This window comes from Macaca thibetana, chromosome 11 (genome assembly GCF_024542745.1).
Source record: "Macaca thibetana thibetana isolate TM-01 chromosome 11, ASM2454274v1, whole genome shotgun sequence".
Lineage (NCBI taxonomy): Eukaryota > Metazoa > Chordata > Mammalia > Primates > Cercopithecidae > Macaca > Macaca thibetana.
Genome location: NC_065588.1, coordinates 73192102 through 73219367, shown reverse-complemented (window position 1 = coordinate 73219367; position 27266 = coordinate 73192102). Strand labels below are relative to the sequence as shown.

Sequence of the window (27266 nt, the reverse complement as noted above, 5' to 3'; positions counted from 1 at the left end):
CCAATGGCTCTTCCCACATCGGCTCTCCCACCCCATCCTAACCATTTATCCAGGCCACACCTGGGTGTCTGCCTCTGGGATGAGCTAACACGTGCTCAGCGAGTGTGCTTATCTGCCTGAGGAGTATTATCTCATTCCTGATTTGGCATGGCTCTCTTTGGGAAAGTAAAGGGTCAGGAGTTGATAGAATGTGCTAACTTCATTACGTTTCTTTTTATTACAGGGGAAAAGCCTTTGCCAGTAAGAGAGTGGTGCCTCCATCAATCGGCTTGGACCCTGTTGCTCCTTTCCCTGTCCTCTCTGTTGACCCAGAATATTGTGTTAATCCTTTAGCCCACCCGGTATTTTCTGTTGCTCAGACGGACCTGCAGGCATTCTCTGTGCAGAACGGTCTGAATGGACAAGTGGACGTCTCACTTGCTTCTGCAGCCTCTGCTGTGGAGAGCCTGAAGCCGGCACTCCTTGCTGGCCAGCCTCTAGTGTACGTGCCCTCTGCCTCACTGTTCATGCTGTATGGAAGTCTGCAGGAGGGACCAGCGTCAGGGTCAGGGTCAGAGAGGGATGACAGAAACTCAGCAGCCCCAGCCACAGTAGAGCTGTCATCCGCACCCTCAGCTCAGAAGCGCCTCTCTGAGGAAAGGAAACCTCAGGAGGAGGATGAGCCAGCCACGAAAAGGCAAAGCAGGGAATATGAAGACGGCCCACTGTCGCTCGTCATGCCCAAGGTAAGGGAGTGCAGGTGGATGTGTCTGGTGACATCCTCTTAGCCCCGAGCTTCTTCCTAATGAAGATACACTGATATTAATAAGCGATGGAGTCTGGAATATGGGGCTATTTCATGTCACCTGTGTAATTCATTAAGCACTGGAGTGGCTTTGCCAAAAATCTTGCCTTAAAATAGTGCGCGAGAAAGGTGATTTTTATAAAACTCACACTTTCTATAAAATGCTAAAAAGTATAAAGAAGAAAAGTTACCCAGAATCCCACCACATAGAGGCATCACTGTTAACATGTTTATATATTTCCTTCCAGCTTTTTACATCCTTTTTTTAAAACAAATTAGGATCACTGAAATAAACATCTTAATCCAGGATGCAGCTGAGTTCCAGAGGGAGGAATGTGGGTGCTGTCTGGCTATCAGATCTTATGCTTGGTCAGTTCTCTTCACTGCTCACTGATCCTGTTTCTCTGACTTTAAAATGAAAAGAACAAAAATATGAGCTGTCCACATCTCCTGCTTAGTAGCCATTCAGAGGTTAATGAGATATGACCAGTAAAACTCTCAGAAAGCAGGAGCACTGTCATTACAGTGGTTTGCAGTGGGTAGGCTGGGCACACTTCCTGGAAATCATTACACTAATTAAGAACTTTTCTCTATTTTTTTCTCTTGCCAGAATGAATCTTTCTCATTTTGTAGATAGCCTGGGGTTGCAGATCAGAAGTGAAAGACTGGCATATGTCTTAGGTAACCAAGACATCTTGGGCCAGCCCACAGTTCTTATGAGACCCCAAAAGACTAGTATCAACACTCTTTATGTGTGTTACTAGCTCAGAAATATATCTCACAGTCTAACCACCATGGCCAGTTTTCCATTGCTAAAATCTCTATCATTTCTCTACTTTGAGAATACTATCAATGCACATGACCTGACATGACGTTTTCAGACGATTCCTACAAATACAATGGAAACCGCTGACATACACAAATCAGCGTAGCACGCAGCTGTATGCTACCTTTATGTGTTAGCAATATTAAGAGAGCTGTTATTAAGATTTACTAATCCCAGCCAGGCGTGGTGGCTCACGCCTGTAATCCCAACACTTTGGGAGGCCGAGGCGGGTGGATCACGAGGTCAGGAGATCAAGACCATCCTGGCTAACACAGTGAAACCCTGTCTCTACTAAAAATACACACACAAAAAAAAATTAGCCGAGCGTGGTGGCGGGTGCCTGTGATCCCAGCTACTCGGGAGGTTGAGACAGGAGAATGGCGTGAACCCGGGAGGTGGAGCTTGCAGTGAGCCGAGATGGCGCCTCTGTACTCCAGCCTGGGTGACGGAGTGAGACTCCGTCTCAAAAAAAAAAAAAAAAAGATTTACTAATCCTAGTACTTTGGGAGGCTGAGGCGGGTGGATCACCTGAGGTCAGGAGTTCGAGACTAGCCTAGCCAACATGGTGAAACCCCATCTCTACTAAAAATACAAAAAATAGCCAGGCATGGGGGACACCCCTGTAATCCTAGCTACTTGGGAGGCTGAGGCAGGAGAATCACTTGAACCCGGGAGGCAGAGGTTGCAGTGAGCTGGGATCATGCCACTGTACTCCAGCTTGGGCAGCAGAGCGAGACTCCATCTCAAAAAAAAAAAAAGGGATTTACTACTGGAATTTTGACTTACTTTCCTGCTTCCTGGTTTGGTTGTGTTTAGAAACCCTCAGATTCCACAGACCTTGCCTCTCCCAAGACTATGGGTAACAGGGCATCTATACCCCTCAAAGACATTCATGTGAATGGCCATCTCCCTGCTGCAGAAGAGATTTCAGGAAAGGCAACAGCAAATTGTTCTGTTTCTTCTGAGTGGGGAAATCCTTCAAGAAATACAGATGCTGAAAAGCCTTCAAAAGAAAATGAAAGCACCAAAGAGCCTTCTTTGCTACAGTATCTTTGTGTGCAGTCTCCCACAGGTAAGGGATATCATCATGTCTTAGAGTCCCTTGTGGCAGTCGGATCATGAATTGGATTTTTAAATTTTTGTCTGTGTCACCTGACCAAAGTGGCTTATTGATGTGCCTGAGTCATTTTACTCTTAGCCCCTTTGTTTTCTCCATCTACAAATGGCGAAGCTGATTCTACTTTCACCAACTTCAGGAGTAATGGGAAAATAATTGAGGCAGATGATTAAAAAAAATACATTAAACATTATTTGGTGGAAAAGCACGGTAATTCAGCTGAATCTAGCACTGGTTTAGTATAACAGTATGAACCTGTTGGCCATTGTGTGCAGCTAGTGTTTTGACGTCTTGCACATCTAGAGGGACTGAGTATATAGCATCATGACCAGGTGCCAGGTCTGGAGTAAGAGGGCTTGACATTTAAAACCACTTATTATTGCGTGAACTTAAGTATTCTTCATCTTCATTGGTTAAACAGCAGTAATAATGGCACCTGCTTCATATAGATGCTGTGAAAATTGAGTTAAATTTAATAAGTTAATACATCTAAAGCACTTAGAATAATAGTACCTGGCACTTAGTAAGACTCAATAAATGCTGTTACTATTTTGAATTAAAGCCGAAATACAGTAGACACCAGATTTTAAAAATAGGTACTTTGTACATAAAGCTACTCTTGATGCAAAGATACCTAAATTGATTTTCCTCAATTCCTTGTTGGCTTAAGCCTAACCTGCTAGAACAGGTTAGGTTAGTATTTATGATTATTCACTTATCTAGAAAAAAATTCTTTATTCCTTTAGTAAGTATCTTTTAGTGCTTTCTCTAAGCACTGAATATTGGGGATACACGGGTGAACAAAAATAGATTCAGCCCCTGCTGAATGAAAATTATAGCCCAGCACAGGGATTTTTAACTTTTTCTGTGCCATGGATCTTTTGGCACTCTGGTGAAGGCCATGGATTCCTCAGAATGTTTATGGATACATAGAATTAAATACATGGGATTACAAAGGAAGCCAATTATATTGAATGCAACTAGAAAAACCATTTTTAAAATTACTGATAGTAATAAAAAGACCTGGCAGCAAGCCCAGTACTGTCAAAATTTCCAAGTTGTGATGAGCTTGACAGTATATTAAGAAATCTGTAATAGCTTTAATGTAATTTTCACATGTCTGTACTATTTCCTAGTGACAAAGTCAAGGTACTGTTAAAATTGTTGATTTGTTGCCTGTGATAATTGAGGGAAATAAAAATTTTCAGTTAGGAACTTATGGAGATATTTTGGCCAGGCACGGTGACTCATGCTTGTAATCTCAGCACTTTGGGAGGCTGAGGTGGGAAGATCACTTGAGCCCAGGAGTTTGAGACCAGCCAGGCAACATAGGAAGACCCTCTCTCTACAAAAAATAAAATTAGCGGGTGTGGTGGTGTGCTTGTGGTCCCAGCTACTCCGCAGGCTGAAATGGGACGACTGCTTGAGCCCAGGAGGTTGAGGCTGTAGTAAGCCATGATTACACCACTGCACTCTAGCCTGGGTAACAGAGCAAAACTGTGTCTCAAAACAAAACAAAAAATAATTAAATAAATAAAAATAAAGATGTAATCTTTCCCATCCAAGCTTTTTGCCTTCTCGGTTTGGGTTCAGTGGAACTCATGTTAAAAACTTCACAGGCATCAGATAAATGTGGGATTACAATCTTGGCCACAGCTGTGAAGGAGCAGGGTGTGGGCTGTTTGGCCTGGTCAGCTGGGGGAAGGCCTCATCATTCTTTGATTTATTGTGGACTCCCGTTTGAAAGGGCCATGACAAATGTGAGCTTGAATGGTATCCTCATGATGACATATATTGATTTTCACCTGTTCTGCTTTTCTTTCAGGATTAAATGGTTTCAATGTACTTTTATCTGGCAGTCACACCCCCCCTACTGTGGGCCCGTCCTCAGGTCAGCTGCCGTCTTTCAGTGTCCCTTGTATGGTCTTACCATCTCCATCTCTGGGCCCTTTTCCTGTTCTCTATTCTCCTGCAATGCCGGGCCCAGTTTCTTCTACTCTTGGTGCTCTCCCAAACACAGGACCTGTGAATTTCAGCCTGCCTGGCCTTGGATCAATAGCCCAGCTTCTCGTCGGCCCCACAGCTGTGGTTAATCCAAAGTCGTCCACACTCCCTTCTGCAGACCCTCAGCTTCAGGGTCAGCCCTCACTAAACCTGAGTCCAGTGATGTCAAGGTCACACAGTGTCGTCCAACCTGAGTCCCCCGTTTACATGGGACATCCAGTCTCAGTAGTAAAATTACATCAGGTGAGGCCTGAAGTTTCCTGAAGACACTGTCATTCTGGGAAGGGGTATGTCTGTGTTTAACTAGCTTTCATTTTAGCCACATGACTGCCGGACAGAGGCACTAGGTCAGGCTCCACGTGGTTTCCATTGTAGACCTAGAGTTATCTGCTCCTTTTATAAAGCACTGAGACATGAGGTGAGAAATCCTGTGCTTTAAAGACAAAAATGTATGTTTTTAGGTGTCATTCTGTTTCTTTTAATTAGAGGGACCTGTTTTAGGCATAGTTCGGGGGGATTTTTGAGGAATGCTAAATAGTTTCATTATTTTGATGATCTTCAAGCTTTTATTTCACTAGGTCAATAAAAGAAGCCACCCTAAATTTTAATTATACAGCTATAAAAACAATCAAAAGAAACAGAAGTCTTGATAGTAACTCAGAGATGCTTAGCCTGTCAGTCATTTCTTAAGATGTGATGTTTAGAGACTGTGTGTGTGTATAATGTCTGTATGTATATACATCTATACATACTCAGAAGACATAAAAATATACAAAAAGATATATTATCGATATAAGTCAATGAGTCTATATTTGTCCCCCAACCTCCATTTGTGGTTCAGTCAAATATTTGTTGAATTCCTATTATACATTAGGTTGTTCACAGTGATTACTCTCCCAAAGAATTATGTTTAGCCAAAAAATATTTTAGACAATTTATTCAGAGCCTCAAAAGTTTGCAAGACATTGAAATGAACATGTTAGGTTTAAAACAAGATGATTATAGCATAACATAGAATTTTCTATCACCATGTGCCAGGCACCGATCTAGGCAATGAAGACAGAGCCGTGAACAGGGTAATGGTCCCTGCCATTTTAGGGCACATTAAGGGAATAAATATTTAACATTTAACATTAGGGGATAAATATTAGCAAGTAAAGAGAAAGAGCCAATACACAAACCATGTTGGCCTCACATGCTCTAAAGTGCTTTACAATTATTATCTTATTTAATTCCTACAACCTTGTGAAGTCAGTACTTTTACCATCCCCGCTGGATGGAGGAAGAAACTGAGGGACAGATTGCCTTGTCAACGGTCGTAGAGCCCAGTCCCCGGCTCTAGATGCCACACTTGTAACCTCTTTGGTAGGCTGCCTTTCTGCACCCAGAACAACAAATGTGAATTTAATTTTCAGTTGTGGTAAGCAGGGGAGACAAACGGCATGAGTATGATAGGAAAGCAAAGAAGGAGGAACACCCGCTTTGGGATCCTAACACACGGGTCAAGAAAGGGCTGCCTTTCTACTCAGGGATCAGAAACAATGTGACTTCACTTCTGCTTTTTTCTTTTTTCAGTCACCAGTTCCAGTGACCCCCAAGAGCATCGAACGCACACATCGTGAGACATTTTTCAAGACACCCGGCAGCCTTGGAGACCCTGTCCTGAAGAGAAGAGAAAGGAACCAGTCACGAAACACCAGCTCGGCCCAGAGGAGACTGGAAATCCCCAGCGGCGGGGCTGACTGACCTGCTGCTTTGCCAGGTCGGGGAGGGATCAAACGCCCTGAGAGTCCCGGATGTCCGAGACGGAACGCACACCGTCCCGTCCTGAGCACGGGTCCCTCCTCTCTCTTGCACCCACACTTCTGTTAACTTCCCACCATCATCAATCATCTGATTTCCTGAAAGTAATTAATTGTGCATTTAATACCAGTTAGAGTTCCGACTCTCTGCATGGTGTCACAGTGAAAGCGCCGACTGACTTGAATGGTTTTGATTCAAGAATCGTCTTATTGCTGGAAGTAGATCTGAATAGGCTACCGGAGCCTTGTGGTTTTTCTAAAGAGGGGCGCTGTCTAGCACTTAACTAGGGTAAGCATTCTTAACATGTATTTCCACTTACCCTGAGTAAATCTGTGGTGAGAGAAGCTTCCTTTCTGCAGTTTAAAAAAGCTACTGCTTCCTTAGGCTTTATCAGGAAGCCACCTTCAGTTGTGAATCCTATGGTATTATTTATTTTGTTCCTGAAATGGGATTTAGTGCAAAAAGTTTACAACTACAGTCTTTAACACATTTTTTTTCAGGGTATGACGACTTGAATGTTTGTACTTTTATTCTATAATTTGCCCTGCACTTATTCTACAACTTAGTAATAATGTGGATAAATGTATCTACATGACACATGTCAAGACCAAAATAACTGTGAATGACACACCTTGCTGTAAATGAACTGTGCTAACCCTGACTGTGGGCATGAGAACAAAGATGAACTCTAGAACTCTAGCAGCCTAACTGCTGCTTCTCAAATAACTGTGTGAATAGTGAGATATTACTGTTTGTTTCTAAAAATCCTACTGTGCCCAGTTTCCTTCACTACATGCCCTGCGTTTTTTATTTAAATGTTTAGCTGTAGAGCTATCAGATATGGATGTCTTCTAACAATTGCTGTTTGTAAAAATCAGGATGGTAGAAAGTGATTACATGGGAAATTGGAACCTGGATGAGACCTTTTCGTTGAATTCTGAAGAGTAATTATGTGAAAATTGATATAGGGCAAGAGATGATTCTTTTGTTTTTCTTCTACTTCATGTGCGGAAGAGTAAGAGGGAAAATGGACATATGTTTCATAACCAAGGGTATTCAAACCGTAGTTAGATGGTAACTCTGAAAAATAAGTATGGTGAGCACAGGGGCTGGTTGTTCTAGCATGAATACAATTTTGGAAACTGTTATGCAATTGCCCTTTTTTAACCCACATTACTTTAGGGGTGCATTAAGTAGCCAAACTATACTAGTTCTTTGTATTCCTAGACTTGCTGATATTTACCTCTCTCTTGTCTCTTCAGAGAACAAGGGAGCCATTCTTTCCCTCCTACTTTCCTTCATTCCCTCTTCCTTCCCTCCTTCCTACTTCTTTTCTTCCTTCCTTCTTCCTCTCTTAAAACTCCTATCTTAGATGTAGAATCCTGGTGTAGGGTTTTATTTTATTTTTATTTTTTGACCCAATAAAATGTTATATGAAAGAATAAAAATATTAATTTAAGAGACTCTGGGAGTCTGAATAAAGTAGCTTTATATTAACTACAGGATAATATTAGCCTTATTACCCCCACAAGATTTTTTTAAACTTGAGGTAGGTAGCTACATTAAATAAATTTGCTACTTATATAAAAATTTTTATCAACACTAAACTTTTAAAGTTTACAAGATTTTTTTTTTCCTTTTTTACAGTCTTCTATAGAGTTAGGTTAAAAATGTGGTTTTTAACCACATCAACAATTGCATGGTATTGATGATCCTGAACTAAAACTGATGGGTTCTCTATCAATCAAAACAAATAAAAATATACCTTTTTCAGGTTTCAATCTGTGCAGGGTGTATGCATTTTAACTCTCCCATGCTTAAGAACTTCCACAAAATATTTCATGGAGAGGTCTGCATTTAGATGGAAACACAAATTACTTTTCCCCTCACTGTTCCTGAATGCTGTATACTTGTTTTAACATTTTTGCTATTTTTTTTTATTCTGATCATGATATAACCATCTTAACCTCAGAATTCATATTTCTTGAGGGGTGTTAAGAAGCAGTCCCATTGGTGAGGATATTATGACTTGGTGACCATACTTAGGAATAGAAAACCAAGCACAATTGCTTCTGTATTCAGTATCCACTTAATGTGGCTTTATATGTAAAAATAATAATGCAGTGGTTGTCAGGAAAATGAATCTTACAGAACAACTGGTGGAATTGAAGCTGCTGTGCTAGAGTTGGATATTTTGGGTAGTGAAGAAGCAATGGCAATCTTGAGTCTATTATTGTATAACTTAGTAAAAGAAAAAAATAATTGGTGGTGGTCCTACTAAGAGAATGCAGCTTTTTTGAGTTGTCACAGAGGCTGTGTGTGCCCTACACTGACCAGGGTTTGTAAAACCCTTTCATTCTGGTACAAGAGTCGGGGGTATAACTTTTATACTTGAATCTACCTACCAAGTTTACATTTCTCAATTCCTTTTTGTAAGGTGCTATTTCTGTATTTAAATAACTTTCTTTTAACGTAAAGCTGCTTTCTGCTTATCTTATTGCACTGCTAGTTGTATGTAGGTATTAATTTTATTGCTGCTTACTGCTTTTGTTTTCTTATTATTTAGCTCTGCTCTTTTTCCTAATGGCTATATTATGTATAGCTATTTACTTGTAACTGTACTACATGTAAACTGATTTTTTTGTTCTGATTCTTTTCTAATATTTTTAGGAAAATATTAAGCTTTATAAAATAGCAATAAAAAATAATTCATTTAAGAAGAGATGTGGTTGTATTTTTGATAGGCTTTTTTTGCATACTGTTTTGAGTAAAACCATTAACAGCTACAACATAGCCAACCAGGCCCTCATAAATGTAAGTCAGATCTTTTTGCTGACACCACCCCGTGGTTACTAAATGCTGAAACTTACTGCATCAGAATTTCATGGGAACTTGCAGGGGTTGAGGTACTGTGTAATTGAGCTTCTGATTTCTACTAAGTCCCAATCTCTGTAGGTTTGGAGCTTCCAGATGATTCTGATGTTTATCCAATCTAGGAATCACAGGTAAATGCAGACCACCCCTCAACTTCTTATGGCATCCATTAAGTCAAATGCTTCTCAGTGTAGCTAATGCCCACCTTTCACTGAAAGCCAATTTCTATTGTTAGCCCTCACTTTTAAATTGACCTGCAAGCAGACTTAATCTGATGTCCCCTAGCTCTTTATGTCCCCGGAGTGATCTATGTTGCACTGTTGTCGGACTCCCCTGCTAAATTCTGAGGTGACACTTGGAGATGTTTGAGCTGATTCACATGGAGAATTCTTCAAAGGCCTCATCTTGGGAGCATTTGCCTGAACTGTGATGCAAGCAATACATATTCCAGCTGCAGCTCTGCCTCTGCTGCTGGTTCTCCTGCCGTCCATTCCACACAGACCCTTGGGCAGGATTTTGAATGGTCCTAGTCTGGCCCCGATGTGGTTAAGTGAATCATGGCAGTGGTTTCCCCCATACTGTACTCATGGTAGAGAATAAGTTTCATGAAATCTGATGGTCTTTTAAGAGGAAACCCCTTTCACTTGGCTCTCATCCCCTTTGGCTGCTGCCGTGTAAGGCGTGCCTTTCACCTTCTGCCATGATTGTGAGGCCTCCCCAGACACATGGACCTGTGAGTCCATTCAACCTCTTTTTCCTTTGTAAATTATCCAGTCTCAGGTTCATCTTTATCAGCAGCATGAGAATGGACTAATACAGGCCCTATCTCTTATCAGCCACATCCAGTGATCTTTACCTTGATTCTAGGAGAGAAAACCCAGCCAAACACACAGGCTTCTCCCTCCCTCCACTGCCAAAGCTGCTGGCCCACTCCCTTAGGTCCCCTAGGTGAGTCAGACACCAGAGCATACCTCTCACTGCAGGAAAGAGCTGAGAGAGAAGCATCACCCTGAACACCTCCCCTTATTGGCTCGTAAGCGGCAGAAACGAAGAATTACAGCATAACTTCAAAGAGATCCTCACTATATCCATTTCTTTTTCCATCCCTTCAACCCTTTCACAGACTTGTAGGTGAACGCATTCAATACTTGGTTCACTAGTTTTGTAAAACTTCCTCCATCAATCCTGCAGAGTCCAACACCTTTGGAATGCAGTATTTCCTGTGACTAGGTGCTGTAGCCAAGCTTCCCATTCAATCTCCTGTTACAATAGTTACCAGCTGCCATTGTCCAGGATTTGCAGGCACTCCATATTTCACACTTATCAGAGTAACTTTTGACAGCTATCGATTTGTTTTTAGTGTGAAAATCAGTTTGATTAATTCTATGTCCTTTTCTACCCGAAAATGCTTCTGAAATTAATAAATCATACCCAAAGCTAAAATTATTTTCTGATTTTCATTCTCTTACATCAAAATCCTCTTTTTGTAACTAACCCACTGGTAGTCTTCAATTTGACTGTCTCTTCTATTAATGTAGAAACATCCAGTCTCGCCCCCACTGTGCTCTGAAGAACTCAATATTCTTAATATTAAGATATTAACTCAATATTCTTCATAGTAAGAATCAAATAAAAGTGGATAATACTGGTAAAACAGTTATTTTTTTACTGTACGATTAGAGACATAAACTTATAAGAGGAAATATGCATTCAAGTTTTTTAACTGGTTTGATTATGAGACCATTTTTTCTTAGACTATCTTACAAGCAGCAGAAGATACTCCAAGAAGCAAAGAATCCCCTAAGCAACCCCTAAAATTTACTTACTCTTCACTGAAAAGAAAAACAATATTAGCTTCGTAAGGGCAGAGCCCCTAGGTGACTTCTATCTATATTCACCATACCCACCACAAAATGTGTACCTAATACAAAGTTGGGGGGAAGAATATGGGATGGATGAGTTAGCACAAGCATTGTTTTTTAAAAACCTTAGAGGGCTCTTTCATTGCAAGGTTCCGCGTACATAGCTTGTTTGTTTTGTTTGTTTTTGTTGGTTTGTTTTAGTTTAGAATGGCCTCCACAGCATCACCAATGTTCATAAAACAAAATTAATCATGATAATTGTGCATTTAAACTTTTTTTTTTTTTTGAGATGGAGTGTCACTTAATTGCCCAGGCAGGAGCGCAATGGCATGATCTCGGCTCACTGCAGCCTCCACCTCCCGGGTTCCAGCAATTCTCCTGCCTCAGCCTCCCGAGTAGTTGGGACTACAGGCGCGCACCACCACGTCCGGCTAATTTTTGACTACCTCGGGCTCCCAAAGTGCTAGGATTACAGGCATGAGCCACCGCGCCTGGCCTCTGCATTTAAACTTTAGCGGCATGACATGCAGCGTTTTCCTCTTAGGCATGCCTTTCCAGTTCCTACAGAGTCTACCCTGGCTCTCAACTTGCCTGCCAGCTATGCAAGATATTGCCTATTGACCCTCAGCATTGATTTTCACTCCTTTTCTAAGTTTTTTTAATCACAGGGGCAACAAGGCAGGCAACTACATTTCCCACATTCCCTTGCTACAGATGATTTTGTTAGTAAAATAGACTCATGCAAGATTTGGTAGATAGAAAGGAAGCTGAGGCTGTTCTCCCTCTTACAGTAGAAGCAATTCATGCACAAATTGTAGCAGGCTCAGTTTTTGCAGCAGCCATGCTTTATTCTACTGTCTAGTCCAGGACTGTGTATCAGTTGTGACACTGGCAGTGGTTTTACACTGTTCCCAGCCATCGTGCAGCAGCAGCATTCGCCCCATCCTCTGAGCAGCAGCCATGGCGGCACAATCCAAAAACACTTCACAACAGCCCCTTAATTTCCACTTTCCCTTCCCTCCTACAATTGTGTAAGCACCTAATTCCCTGTATTAGAACCTTCCTGTTAGAAATACCTAGAGTGTTTTCTAATTTCTACACAGAAGCCTGCAGTGCTATCTCCCACCTCTACCCCCTTCTTCTCCCCACTCCTCTGCCCATCCTGTCACTCTACTCTTGGTGATCACATTCTTCATCTTATTTTATTCATCCATGCCTTAGTGCCGCCATTCCCTTTTTCTAACATGCCCTGCCACCCCCATTTCTCTTCTTCTGTCAGGCTACCTCATATGCATCTTCCCAAACCCATTTCAAATGCCCATCCTTCAGAAAGAAGTTGTTTTCCTCACCGCATTGTGAGATCCTTCAAGGCAGGAATTCACTTTTTCTCATGTAGGGCCCGCATTGGGCTTAGTATATGAACGAATAGTCAACCATGCTGAAAAGGATACATAATAGTGCACCCTGACTTATTAGAGTAGCTGTGGTTTAATATGCAATGGCAATGTGAAAATAGTGAGTACAATAAACAGAAGCTTCTCACCAAAATCAAACATTTTATGCATAGCCCTACTGCACCATAGTCATGCTAATTATTTATTTACTCAATAAACATTCATGGTTCCTATGCAAACAGAAGAAGCCTTGGTGGGAGGGCATTCTACCCTCTTTTTTTCTCTTTAATAATGGTAGAGAATTCTACAAACTTAATGCCCAATGGAACTTTAAAAATTGTCTTATTTGTGCACCTATTTTACAGGGAGGAAATAGAAACAAGGAAATTAAGTAACTTGTCCTGCATTATACAGTAATTTAACCACAAAGCTGAGACCAGAGCACAAAACTCCAAATATCGGAGTCCTGCACACTCACCCCCATGCTATGCCACTTACCAAACTAAGACAAATTGTTTTAACAAAATGTGATAGGTGTAGTCCATACAAACCCATCCATACAATTCTCAGATTGTATGAACTTTATAGACGACACATTTGTATGTGCAGGAAGTTGTAATTTTATTATGCAGACAGCTGTCTCTTTACACAATACTGCAAGACCATAAAAACAATCATGCAAACTGAAAGTGTGCAAAGCAATCTTCACATATGAACTGGTCTTGAAAGATGCTTATTAGATTGCTAGGTGGGAGGCATTTTAAGCCAAGTGACTGCTGCAAAAGCATGCATGCATAATTGCAAGTGTTCTGTGACCTCTTAAATTTTTATCAAGATATTAAAAATTCTCTTACTGTTGGCTATAGAGAAATGAAAAGATATTAAAACTAATATTTATTTAGCATATAATTTTTAATATTAGAGAGATTGAAAATTAAAGTGTTTTATTTCTTTGTAAAAACTTATCAAGAGCAGCTTGAAGAGCACTTACCTTCTCATCAGCATATAACTTATGATAAGTACTGAACATCTTTTCTATGCCTTGGGGAATTGTCATGTTCCTTTCTAAGTTTGGATCAGCTTCCAACGTTTTATCTTTTGCACTTTTGATTGCAGAAATATCTCCAAGAGTTCATTTAATGGATAGTTTTTGCAGATATCTCTTTCTCTGGGACACCTTCATTGTTTTCATCACAGCCATTTGCCTCACAGGTTGATACATTCACCCTCATTAAGTTTCCGTAACTGCATATCTACAGTTTCTCATATAGTGCTTCACTTTCATCTTTACTGGCCAACTCTGTCTTCTGATTATTCATTTTATTAAATGTCATGTGTCTATCACCAGGAAACAAACAGGCAACATTACTCCAGCTTTGCTGTCTACATGAAGAGAGACTTTGTGCATCAACAACAGTCTTTGAAATAAATGACATGATTGCTTGTTGGTCATGATGGGCATCTGTTATTTATGTAGAGAGGGTATCATAGTAACTAAAATCTGAACCATGTTGTTAGAAGACTGATATTATTTAACCCATGACAACTGACATACATGCATATTAGAACCAGGCAAAGAAAGGGCCGCATATATATATACACACACACACACACACACACACATATATGTGTATATACATATATGTATATGTGTGTATGTATACATATATATGTGTGTGTGTGTGTATATATATATTTCTGGCACTGAAATTAATTTCTATTTTAAGCCCTCATTCTATCTTCTGGCAGAAATTATTCTCAGTCAATTCAGCCCCCACTCTACACACAACTCCCTGAAACTCTCTAGAGGCACTCTAGAAGTACTTTCAGTGGCAAGTATTTGAAAACATAATTCAAACAGGCTTAAACAATAAGGGGCACTGTTGGCTTACCTCACTAAAAGCACAGAGGTAGGGCAAGGACTCCAGCTCATTTCAGCTCCAATTCATTTGGTTCTGCTTTGCTCCATATGTCAGTTTAATCCGCAGGCTGCAGCCATGATGGTTCTACACAAGCCAAGTTCAAAGGAAGAGAAGAAAACAACTTATGAAAGTTCTTCCAGAGGGATAAGAACTTTTTCAGAGTTCCCCAGTAAGTCTCTCCTCAATTCTTAATGGTCCAAACTGGGTTCCATACCCGTTGTCTACATCAGTTAGGTCCAGATGGGATTATCTTTATTCCATTTAGACCTACCCTGGAACTGAAGCACATGCGCTCCTGGGACCTGGGGAGGAGGGTTAACACCTGACCAAAACTCAGGTTCTGTTAGAATGGAAAAGGCATAAAACAGATGCAACAGCAATTTCACTACAGCCCTGAACCCGCTTCCTACAGTCACACATCAAGCCATGAGCAAGGGCAGACTAGTTCTCGGTCCTTACCTCTTCAAATTGTCATCAGCTGAGATGTACATTTTCCCTTCTGCTCTTTGGCCCCAGTTATCCCTTTTGCTCTTTGGCCCCAGTTATCCCTTTTGATGTCATGGCAACTTCCTTGGGCGCCAATTCACTCCCTGGAATACCCGGCTGGGCCTTGCCCGGCCCTCCTCATTGGAAGGCAAGGCCACTCTAGGTCGGCTGGTTCTCAGTTCAATGTCACCACGGCACTCACAGCCTCTACGAAAGCTTTCTACTGCCTTACTCACCACTCAGGGGCCCAGGGGAGGCTAATGAGGCTGTCTTGGCTTCCTTCTGCCAAGAAAAGCCACAGTTTTATTTCCTGTGAAGTCTGGCCCCTTGGAGCCACCATTTCTAAAGCTGCAACTTGAAAAGCAATTCGCTTTTTAAACCCTACAAGGCCACTCTCTGAAGCCTTTCAGTTATGTCGTGGGCATAAATCTGAGAGAAACTCTCATACACAGAGAGACAGGTATAACGGTGTTCACTGTGCCATTGTTCACAGCAATCAAAAGATATAAACAAATTGAAGTTCCAACAACATGGATAAATAAATTGAGATCTATTTCCATAATGTACTACTACTAAATAGTTTAACTGAAATAACTAGATCTATATGTAACAACATGGATATGTCTAAAATATATACTGCTGACTGGAAAAAGCTATACATATAGCAAATGTTAACAGGTGGTAATTTGGGGATATAAATTCTCATGTCTTTTTTGTATTGATCTCTGTACTTTTCTGTACGATGGAATAAATGAATACAGTGGACCCTTAAACAATGAAGGGGTTGGGGCTGTGACCTGCATGTAGTTGAAAATCTAAATGTAACTTTTGACTTCCCCAAAACTTAACTACTAATAGTCTACTGTTGACCAGAGGCCTCACCAATAACATAAACAGTTGATTAGCACATATTCTGCATGTTGTACGCATTACATACTGTATTCCTATAATAAAGTAGGCTAGAGAAAAGAAAATGTCATTAAGAAAACTATAAGGAAGAAAAAATGTATTTACTATTCATTAAATGAAAGTGGATCATCATAAAGATCTTCATCCTCATCATCTTCACATTGAGTAGGCTGAAGAAGAGGAAGGAGAGGGGTTGGTCTTGCTGTCTCAGGGGTGGCAAAGGCAGAAGAAGTGGAGAAGGTGGAAGCAGAGGCAGGAGAAGCAGGCTTGCTGGGTGTAACTGTTGTTGAAAAACATTCCCGTATGAGTGGACCCACACAGTTCAAACCCATGTTGTTCTAGGGTCAACTGTATTTTTAACCATTTTAGAAAATGATAACCATCTGTTTACTGTGGTTACCAACAGTTCCTAGATTTTGGATTTTTGTGATAAGTTATTACATTGGCTTGAAGACCTGTGATCCCTTCCCGGAGGAAGCTTGTACATCCTTACCATGTTGAACTCAAGAGAGGCCATGAACTTACTTTTTCTAAAGAAACTAGACGGAAATGATGTGTCTTCCCTTGGAACAGAAGTTTTGAAAGACTGCTCATGGTTTACAAGATCTTGTTTCTCTGCCAAGAAACAAGATGCTCTAAATGGGCTACTGCTCTGTTACTGTCTTGGGCAAGAAGCAGAGCTGTAGCCAAATTGTAATGAACAAGGACTTGTCTTCAAGTTGTTGAATTTTGGGGTTGTTTGCTCTCTCGACCTAATTTAGGCTATCCTGACTGGCACAATTTAATAATAATAAGTGAGGGGACCAACACAGCATGGCCAACATGGGATTTTAGAAAATCAGAGCTTTCAAAATCATTGCTAACATTTTCTAATACCATCTTTTGTTGTTGGTTTGGTTTTTTGGGGTTTTCTTAGGCAGAAGTTATTATAGCAAAATAATAGTTACTTAAACTCAGTGAATCCAACACTGAAACCTTAACTATGCCCCCTCGACCCCTACCATGGCAGCTCATTTGGCATCAGCCTTATGAAAAGCTTCCTTATAGACAAGCTTTTAGGATAAACCAGTGATTTCAGCATTGGTGTGGAAAGACGTTTCAAAGGATAGATCTATACAGATAATTTTAGCGGGATTAATTTATTTATATGTTCAAATTCCATCTGTATGCATCTCTAAAATGTATTTGCCTAGGTAATCTCTGGTCAACTGTTAAGCTAGTTCTCTGTTCCCATCGCCCCTTTCTCTAAATATTCCCTCTCATTGCAAAAGAAGAGCTTACCCCTCCCATGCAACTGAAGGTTACAAAGGTTCCCTGTCTGGGGTATAGAAACCTCTAGAACATCCATCACAGGGATGATTTGAAATATTAGTGTCTGTGCTGAAGGAGTAAATGATTCTGATGACTGGGCACCAAATCCTGCTGCAGGTCCTGTGGTTTCTGATTCTTTGGCTGTCAACAACCTTGAAGCAAAACCTAATCGGGTTGTCCACTGGTCATTAAAAAAAGAAAATTGTTTAAAGTGTAAGTCGGCTGGGCACAGTGGTTCATTCTTACAATCCCAGCACTTTGGGAGGCCGAGTCGGGCGGATCACCTGAGGTCAGGAGTTCGAGACCAGCCTGGCCAAAATGGCAAAATCTCGTCTCTACTAAAAATAAAAAAATTAGTCTGGCTTGGTGGTGGGCGCCTGTGATCCCAGATATTCAGGAGGCTGAGGTAGGAGAATCTCTTGAACCCAGGAGGTGGAGGTTGCAGTGAGCCAGGATCACACCACTGCACTCCAGCCTGGGCGATGGAGCGAGACTCTGTCTCAAAAATAAAATAAATTTTTTTAAAAAGTATACATCATTTGGGGCAAATAACTTGGAAATTGTTCTAAAAATTCAGTTAATGCTACCTAATAAAATTTCTTCCATTCTTAATTCTGTGAGTGAAGTTTCTTGAGGCTTACAACTAGAGAAAAATGATAAATATGAACAGTATCAATGCTAACCCTTGTCTCATTCTAGCAATAATGAATATTCATCATGGATATATAAACTAATTTTTTAAAGCCTCATATATCTAAAGTATTACTTTTTAATATTTAATAATTATTGATAAGTATTTTAACATATTTGTGTTTCAATCAATTATATACTTTAAAATGTAGATAACTAAAGCCTTGTGGTCAACAGAAAAAATCATACTTTAAATTTTAACTTATATATTTATTTTGTTACAGAGAAACTTATATAGTGTTTTATATATATAATATTAAATATAGCATTATATATTAAAACATAAACGTGTGTAAAACAGAATTTAAGTCTGTTGGGGAAATGGAATTCAAATATAAGTCCAAGGAGGAAAAGGAATTATGTGAAAGTTACCCATTTAAAAAAGCTTTTTTGTGTAATTTAAAAATAGCTGCTGGTGAATATCAAATCCCTCTGGTATTTAAATTCCCTTCTATACATTTAAAGGAGAAATAGAGCAATTTTATTTTGAAATGTCAATATTCATAAACCATAGGAGATTATATTCTTTACAACCATTTAAACTTATAATTAAAATGTTTACATATCAACTTAAAAGTTTTCAAAATTATTTTCAGGGGCACATGAGCAAAACCATCGGAAGGCCTCAGAGATGGAGCTTCTCATACCCATCCCTCAGCTCCCGCTAGGCTCCCCGCATTGTCCACACGGTGGCAGTAGTGTCTGTGCAGCCTGACGGATTTCCAAAGCTAGATGACTTCTAAACCATTTCCGTATTTCATTTGCAATCAACGTGTTAAACAAACAGTTTACATTTCCCCTGCATTAGAGCAATAAATGTCCACTGTGACTTACCACTGCTGAATTTCAAAATATTTCATTAAAATTTCCAGTCATGTAACAAATAAATAGCTATAAATACCAGAGCTATATAAATCACTTTTCACCCACCTGGGAATGAGCCGGACATTAAATTCATTTTTACACTCCTCCCTGCTTCTCTCTTCCCCACTGTTCACACAGTGTCTGCCCACCCCTTAGCTTCAGTTGCTAAGCAACTGAAAGAGCTTTGCTGTTCTTGAACACTAACCATTAACTGCCCTCATTTTCTCTAATGAGAACATGCCTGCAGCCCAAATTACCTTCTTTTCCTGAAAAACAGACCAAGATGCTTATAACATATGCTAATCATAAGGCAAATCCCATCCCAGTAGATAAATGCAAGAAAAGGAAATCCAGAATGCTTGAGCAACTCTGAACATAGTACACAAACACTGTATTCATAAGGGCCAATTTTGCCTTATTTAAAAGATTATGATTTTATTGAGCACCTATTATATCCTAGGCACTATGTGAGTGCTTAACATGCTTTATTTTAATACTCAATCCCACTTTTTGAAGGTTTTTATGCCTCAGAATGGGACAACTTTTTAAGACTGAGTTGGACAAAAGGTAAATTGTTTTAAGGAAAGGGAAATGGGAATGGAAACTGGCTTACCAGTCAGTCTTAGGAAACTCTGGTTTTCTATCTTTTTTTTTTTTTTTTTGAGACGGAGTCGCCCTCTATCGCCCAGGCTGGAGTGCAGTGGTGCGATCTCAGCTCACTGCAACTCCGCCCCACCGGGTTCACGCCATTCTCCCGCCTCAGTCTCCCGAATAGCTGGGACTATAGGCGCCGGCCACCTTGCCCGGCTAATTTTTTGTATTTTTAGTAGAGACAGGGTTTCACCGTGTTAGCCAGGATGGTCTCGATCTCCTGACCTCGTAATACGCCTGCGTCAACCTCCCAAAGTGCTGGGATTACAGGCGTGAGCCACCGTGCCTGGCCAGTTTTCTATTTTAATTTTTACTTTAATTATCTGGATTGGAAAGCTCAGGCCCTTAGAAGTTAAATGACTTGCCTAGATTCTGTCAGAACCTAACCCCATTGTGACACATTGCCTCTTGCTCATAATGGACACAGAATGATGTGGGAATTACTATCTTTCAACATCTTTGCCCAACATGTAGAAGTGTGATGAAAATTTCTACATTAAAATTCTGGTAGTCTCTTGATGCACGAAAGAAATGTTTGTGGTATGCGGGGAGTTGAAGTGACCCCGGTTTGACTCCTGTTTTGCCACTTATATAACCTGAGAAAGTCCCCATCTCATTTGGGGCCTCAGGTTTTCCTCTGTAAAAATAAAGAGTATCTACCTCATAGGAATGATTTGAAGATTAATGTTGTGTATTAATTGGAGGATGTTAAACTCCTGTAACAAATGGACTGCAAAGTGCGGAATGGTTCAAACACTATGCAGGTTTTCTTCTCGCTCACCTTGCAGGGCAAGGCAGGCATGCCTCATCAGCAGCACGCCTCTGCTTCAGGGGAACAGGTTGATGGCGGTTCTGCGGTCATCAACACAGGACTTTTAAGGTCGCCTAGGCACCATTTTCACCCAGGGAAGCTGGAAGCAGGCAAAAGGGGAAGGAGCATATTTGAGAGGCTTCTGGAAGTCAGAACAGTAGATGGGACACCACTTCCACTCACATCCCATCAGCTGGTACTCAGGCACAGAGACACAGCCATCTACAGGAACCTGAGAGATATAACCTGCCTGGGTGCCCAGGAAGAAAGGAACCTAGAATTTGGAGAATACCTAGCGATCTCTGCCAAGGGTCATGTTTCTGTAATCATTTTTTACTATGGACACAATAAGAGTTCAGTTAGTGTTCGTTTCTTGCCTTCTCTCGTTCCTTTCTCACCTTTCTCTTTCTATCATCCATTCTATTATATAAATCATATTTCTCATCTAAGATATTACCATTGATTACAGAATAAAAACTCTTCAAATGATATCAGAACAGCAAAATAGAGATGAGATGACTTTTATAAAAAACAACCTCTTGCCAAGAAGGGATTTAGGCTTACTTATATTTGTTATTTTAATTATGATTATAATTACCTCTTTTCTAAGACATCATTGGCTACAGAATACTTGACTTGCTAAACTACAAAATAACGAAATATTCAAAACAATACTGGATTCTCCATGTTTTATTTTGTAAATATTCTAGAATGTCATAAGTTCAAGTGTTTGAGAGGCCTCTCAAGATCAGTTTATCAAATTTTCCCTGTTTAGAGGTAAGAAAAAAATAAGTGTAAAGGGAGGTGACACGCCTAAAATCACAATGCTCGTCAGTGGCAGGGCTGAGGCTCTTGACTTTTGGTCAAGATTATGAGGAAAATGTATCTGAAGCCCTTATCAGGGCTCCAGAAATGGTGATAACTATTGAAGAGGCACACGGAAAGTGCTTTGCAAATCTAGGGCAGCTTAACCGAAGCATGGACATAGCTGATTTTTTCAGTAGGCTGATGCAAAAATACCAGTTTCATCTAGAAACAATATCATTTTTGGTTGAAGTCATTTATCAAATTAGCTATACAATTTTAAAGCAAGAAAAACAATAAGAGCCCTCTCTCACCACTCCTATTCAACATAGTGTTGGAAGTTCTGGCTAGGGCAATCAGGCAAGAGAAAGAAATCAAGGGTATTCAGTTAGGAAAAGAAGAAGTCAAATTGTCCCTGTTTGCAGATGACATGATTGTATATTTAGAAAACCCCATTGTCTCAGCCCAAAATCTCCTTAAGCTGATAAGCAACTTCAGCAAAGTCTCAGGATACAAAATTAATGTGCAAAAATCACAAGCATTCTTATACACCAGTAACAGACAAACAGAGAGCCAAATCAGGAATGAACTTCCATTCACAATTGCTTCAAAGAGAATCAAATACCTAGGAATCCAACTTACAAGGGATGTAAAGGACCTCTTCAAGGAGAACTACAAACCACTGCTCAGTGAAATCAAAGAGGACACAAACAAATGGAAGAACATACCATGCTCATGGATAGGAAGAATCAATATTGTGAAAATGGCCATACTGCCCAAGGTAATTTATAGATTCAATGCCATCCCCATCAAGCTACCAATGAGTTTCTTCACAGAATTGGAAAAAACTGCTTTAAAGTTCATATGGAACCAAAAAAGAGCCCGCATCTCCAAGACAATCCTAAGCCAAAAGAACAAAGCTGGAGGCATCACGCTACCTGACTTCAAACTATACTACAAGGCTACAGTAACCAAAACAGCATGGTACTGGTACCAAAACAGAGATATAGACCAATGGAACAGAACAGAGTCCTCAGAAATAATACCACACATCTACAGCCATTTGATCTTTGACAAACCTGAGAGAAACAAGAAATGGGGAAAGGATTCCCTATTTAATAAATGGTGCTGGGAAAATTGGCTAGCCATAAGTAGAAAGCTGAAACTGGATCCTTTCCTTACTCCTTATACGAAAATTAATTCAAGATGGATTAGAGACTTAAATGTTAGACCTAATACCATAAAAATCCTAGAGGAAAACCTAGGTAGTACCATTCAGGACATAGGCATGGGCAAAGATTTCATGTCTAAAACACCAAAAGCAACAGCAGCAAAAGCCAAAATTGACAAATGGGATCTCATTAAACTAAAGAGCTTCTGCACAGCAAAAGACACTACCATCAGAGTGAACAGGCAACCTACAGAATGGGAGAAAATTTTTGCAATCTACTCATCTGACAAAGGGCTAATATCCAGAACCTACAAAGAACTCAAACAAATTTACAAGAAAAAAACAAACAACCCCATCAAAAAGTGGGCAAAGGACATGAACAGACATTTCTCAAAAGAAGACATTCATACAGCCAACAGACACATGAAAAAATGCTCATCATCACTGGCCATCAGAGAAATGCAAATCAAAACCACCATGAGATACCATCTCACACCAGTTAGAATGGCAATCATTAAAAAGTCAGGAAACAACAGGTGCTGGAGAGGATGTGGAGAAATAGGAACACTTTTACACTGTTGGTGGGATTGTAAACTAGTTCAACCATTATGGAAAACAGTATGGCGATTCCTCAAGGATCTAGAACTAGATGTACCATATGACCCAGCCATCCCATTACTGGGTATATACCCAAAGGATTACAAATTATGCTGCTATAAAGACACATGCACACGTATGTTTATTGCAGCACTATTCACAATAGCAAAGACTTGGAATCAACCCAAATGTCCATCAGTGACAGATTGGATTAAGAAAATGTGGCACATATATACCATGGAATACTATGCAGCCATAAAAAAGGATGAGTTTGAGTCCTTTGTAGGGACTTGGATGCAGCTGGAATCCATCATTCTTAGCAAACTATCACAAGAACAGAAAACCAAACACCGCATGTTCTCACTCATAGGTGGGAACTGAACAATGAGATCACTCGGACTCAGGAAGGGGAACATCACACACCGGGGCCTATCATGGGGAGGGGGGAGGGGGGAGGGATTGCATTGGGAGTTATACCTGATGTAAATGACGAGTTGATGGGTGCAGCACAGCAACATGGCACAAGTATACATATGTAACAAACCTGCACGTTATGCACATGTACCCTACAACTTAAAGTATAATAATAATAAATAAATTTAAAAAAATAAAAAAATAAAAAATAAAAAATAAAAAAAAAAAAGAAAAACAATAAGAGAGTTCACATTTGACAGGGAAATAAAGTGAGAATTGAAGAAGGTCCAGATCAGGGTGGGAGAAGAGACTGGAGAAGCAAACCTAAGGGGAACAGAAGATATTTGCATGAGTTGAGACAAGATGGTGGTGGTGGTAGTGGATGGGGCTTCAGCAGCCAAGAACCACCATAAAGGCTCTGAATAGCTAAGAAGGAGAGTCTTTTTCATGTTACTTATTAAACACAAGAGTTTATACAGCAAAAAAATTTAGAAGACAGGTAGACAAATGTCATCATGCCATTTTAAAGACAAACAAATTCACACTTAGAGAGCAAAATGATTTGCCAAAGACAAAAGCAGAGCTTAGACTTAACCCTGGGTCCTTGACCCCAAATCTACCCATCTTTCCACTAACATATACTATAAAAAAGGAAAAAGTGACTTACCAAAGACAAACTCTATTCACGTCATGATTTCAGTTACAGACTATGGTAGATTGGTCATAAACATGGCTCCTATTCTCTACTCATCCCATTTATCCATTCTCATTGCAGCTCTTCCTATCAGCTGGTAGAGTCTATTTCCTCACCTCTTAAACCCGGCTGGCTTTGTGACTTGCTCTGGCTAATAGAATACAGCAGAAATGATGACATCAGTTTGAAGCCAGACCACAAGAGAACTCATGTGCTTCAGTTTTCTCATCTTTGGATTCCTGCCTCAACCCTGAGAAACTATCTGGGTTAGCCAACTGGAAGATGAGAGAGACTACTTAGAGTAGAATAAATTCATGCCAGGAGAAACCCTCCTCAACCAGATAACAGAAAACACATGAACAAACCCAGCTAAATTAGTAAAGCACAGCCCTTAAAACAACAACTCTTGGCCAGGCATGGTGGCTCACGCCTGTAATCCTAGCATTTTGGGAGGCCGAAGCAGGTGAATCACCTGAGGTCAGGAGTTCCAGACCAGCCTGGCCAACAAGGCGAAACCCCATCTCTACTAAAAATACAAAAATTAGCCTGGCATGGTGGCAGCCACCTGTAATCCCAGCTACTCGGAGGCTGAGGCAGGAGAATCGCTTGAACCTGGGAGGCAGAGGTTGCAGTGAGCTGAGATTGCGCCATTGCACTCCAGCCTGGGAGACAAGAGTGAAAATCTGTCTCAAAAACAAACAAACAAACAAAACTCTTTATTATTATTCCCTAGTCTACTGGGCAGGTCTGTTTATCTTAGAGTTCTAACAACTGTCTATTCCCAATAGACTAGGGAATAACAATAAAGAGTTGTTGTTTTAAGCCATTACATTTTGGAGTAGTTTGTTATTCAGCAATTGCTAACTGATACAAGGGAAACCTGGTGTTCAGAGCCAGATTGAGGAGCAGGCTAGCCCAACAAATCCACAAAGATTCACTCAAGTATCACAGAAACATACGTGTGTGTGTGTGTGAGAGAGAGAGAGAGAGAGATGAAATATATGCCAACTACCTCTACTTTCCACAGCTTTCTTTTGTAACTGGCAAAATGGATATTGCTCCTGCTTCTGGGAAAGTAGAAATTATTACTACATGAAAAACAAAAATTACTCCTTTTAGTCACAACCACACCACTGTTAAATAAACATTTAATAAACACCTAAAAACATTGTTGTTATTGTTGTTGGAGACAGAGTCTCGCTCTGTTGCCCAGGCTGGAGTACAGTGGTACAATCTTGGCTCACTGCAACTCTATCCCCTGCCCCCTTCCAGCTCAAGCGATCCTCCTGTCTCAGCCTCTCAAGTAGCTGGGACCACAGGCGCTGCCACCACACCCGGTTAATTTTTTGTATTTTTTTGTAGAGACAGGATTTCGCCATGTTGCCCAGGCTGGTCTCGAACTCCTAAGCTCAAGTGACCCACCTGCCTCGGCATCCCAAAATGCTGGGATTATAGGTGTGAGCCACCGCACCCTGCCAAATATCTAAAAATATTAAACTGAACGGTACCAAGTAATCAGACGGCCAAGGTGCCCCTACGTTTCTGTTCAATTGCCTGCTTTGTACATATATCGTGGCATAAAAATGCTCCTAGAAGAATACACTAATTGTCCTCACTTCCTCGAAAAATATCAAAAGTAAATGACAAGAGGAGTGCTTCTCTAATCCAGAAACAAACGTTAGGGCTTTGAGAGAGATAAGATCAGGTCAAAATGTGATGGCTGAAAAGGATGTCTCATTCCTCCCAATCTTTAAGTCTCCCTTCCTTCCTGAACAACTTGCCTTGTGTAAGAGGCTGACCTGTAGAATATCAATTCCAGATACCAACTCATCTTTAGACTTTGCTGAGTTTGGAGTTTGGAGGGTCAAGTTTCAAGAACACCAGGCGAAGTCATTTACGAGCTATGCAAGAGTGAAAATTCCATATGGTTTCTGACTTATAATAAGTAAAATAATATTTTTAAAAAACTATCTTCTCTACTTCAACTTGTTTTCTTAAAGTATAACCTTGTCTTGTGGTTACTCCCTAAAGGGAAGTATTTTTAAAAGTCTTCTCTGGAAATAAACGTATTCAAGTTCAAACTTTTGGTCTGTGTCAGCAAGTATTTGCACATACCGTTTGCCAGCAGGCTGTTGGTGCCATACAATTAACTGAAGGCAGACAGCCTTTCTTCAGACCCAGGTTGGATGGAAAACGGAGAATAATTCTGACAGTTCCATTTTAGATCTAATTAACATGGAAAACATTTAAATAGAGTGTAAAGAGCTCAGTTCTCTCATGCCAGAGGCCAATTATTTCCCCCACTTAATTTATGAGAAGGGATTGTTCAGTGGTTAGGAGCATGGGCTTGGGATTCCAGTCCCTGCTCTGCCATTTACTTGCTGTGGGACCTCAGTTTTCTCGTCTGTACAATGAGGATAATGTTTATGTCACAGAGATATCTTTAGGAAAGTGTGTCAGGTATGTAATAATAAATAGCTAATATTTATTGGGGTGGGGACTGTACTAAACGTGAACACAATCTTCTGTTGTGTTCGAGGCATTATGCTTTCGGGTCTATTTGGTACAGCAGTTTGATCTTCTCCAACCAATACGGCTGACAGGTACGGAGTAAAAAGCCAAAGATGTGAGTTGAATGGTGTGAAAGGCTAGTGGGATGGATCAGTGATGGCCCAATATCCCACCTGTAGGAGGGAAACGTATGGAAGAGGCAATAGAACAAGGAGCCAAGGGCACGCTCTTTCATTTCAGACAACTTGGCTGAAGCCCCGGCTCTGCCACTAACTAGCTGTAAGGTAGCAGTTAAATCATTTAACCTTGCTGAGGCATGGCCAACCCAAGTGTAATGTGGGGATGATCATAATCACCTGAGGTTTTGCCAGGATTGAATGATGTTATGACATAAAGTACTTAGCACAATTAATAGATTTCATAACAATAATGCTATGTCAGTATGCCAGCCTATGGGTGGGAATGCTCCTACCAGCTGCTCAGAGCACCCCTGCTAATGGGCTGAGCTGGTGACACCCACTCAATTCCTTATCCTTCAGACTCCCTTCTTGTCTCTGGCTTACTTCTCCCATCCTTCATGTTCCAAGAGTAGTCCTTCAGATGTAACAGTAACAATCATTAGGGAACCACTTTTTATCACATTCCATCTGGATTTGATTAGACTTCCAGTCCTTGCCATTCTTTCTATGATACTTTTGCACTTCTCTTTAACATATTCATTCACCATAGGTTATCTGTGTCATTTTACTAATCAAACAGTAAGAGCA

The 27266-nt window shown here is 40.4% G+C and overlaps 2 protein-coding genes across 4 annotated transcripts in view; both read left to right on the top strand.

Moving 5' to 3' along the window:
- Positions 1-9251, top strand: part of E2F7 (E2F transcription factor 7) — a 44593-nt gene extending 35342 nt beyond the window's left edge. For both annotated transcript variants that reach the window (XM_050749292.1, XM_050749291.1), the window contains exons 10-13: positions 224-725; positions 2427-2682; positions 4553-4974; positions 6307-9251. In XM_050749292.1, the coding sequence (XP_050605249.1) occupies positions 224-725; positions 2427-2682; positions 4553-4974; positions 6307-6477 (1351 nt within the window). In that variant the 3' untranslated portion in view covers positions 6478-9251. The remainder of the gene's footprint in view (positions 1-223; positions 726-2426; positions 2683-4552; positions 4975-6306) is intronic.
- The window catches only part of CSRP2 (cysteine and glycine rich protein 2), a 1103434-nt gene that overhangs the window by 930148 nt on the left and 146020 nt on the right, over positions 1-27266 (top strand). The window lies entirely within an intron of this gene.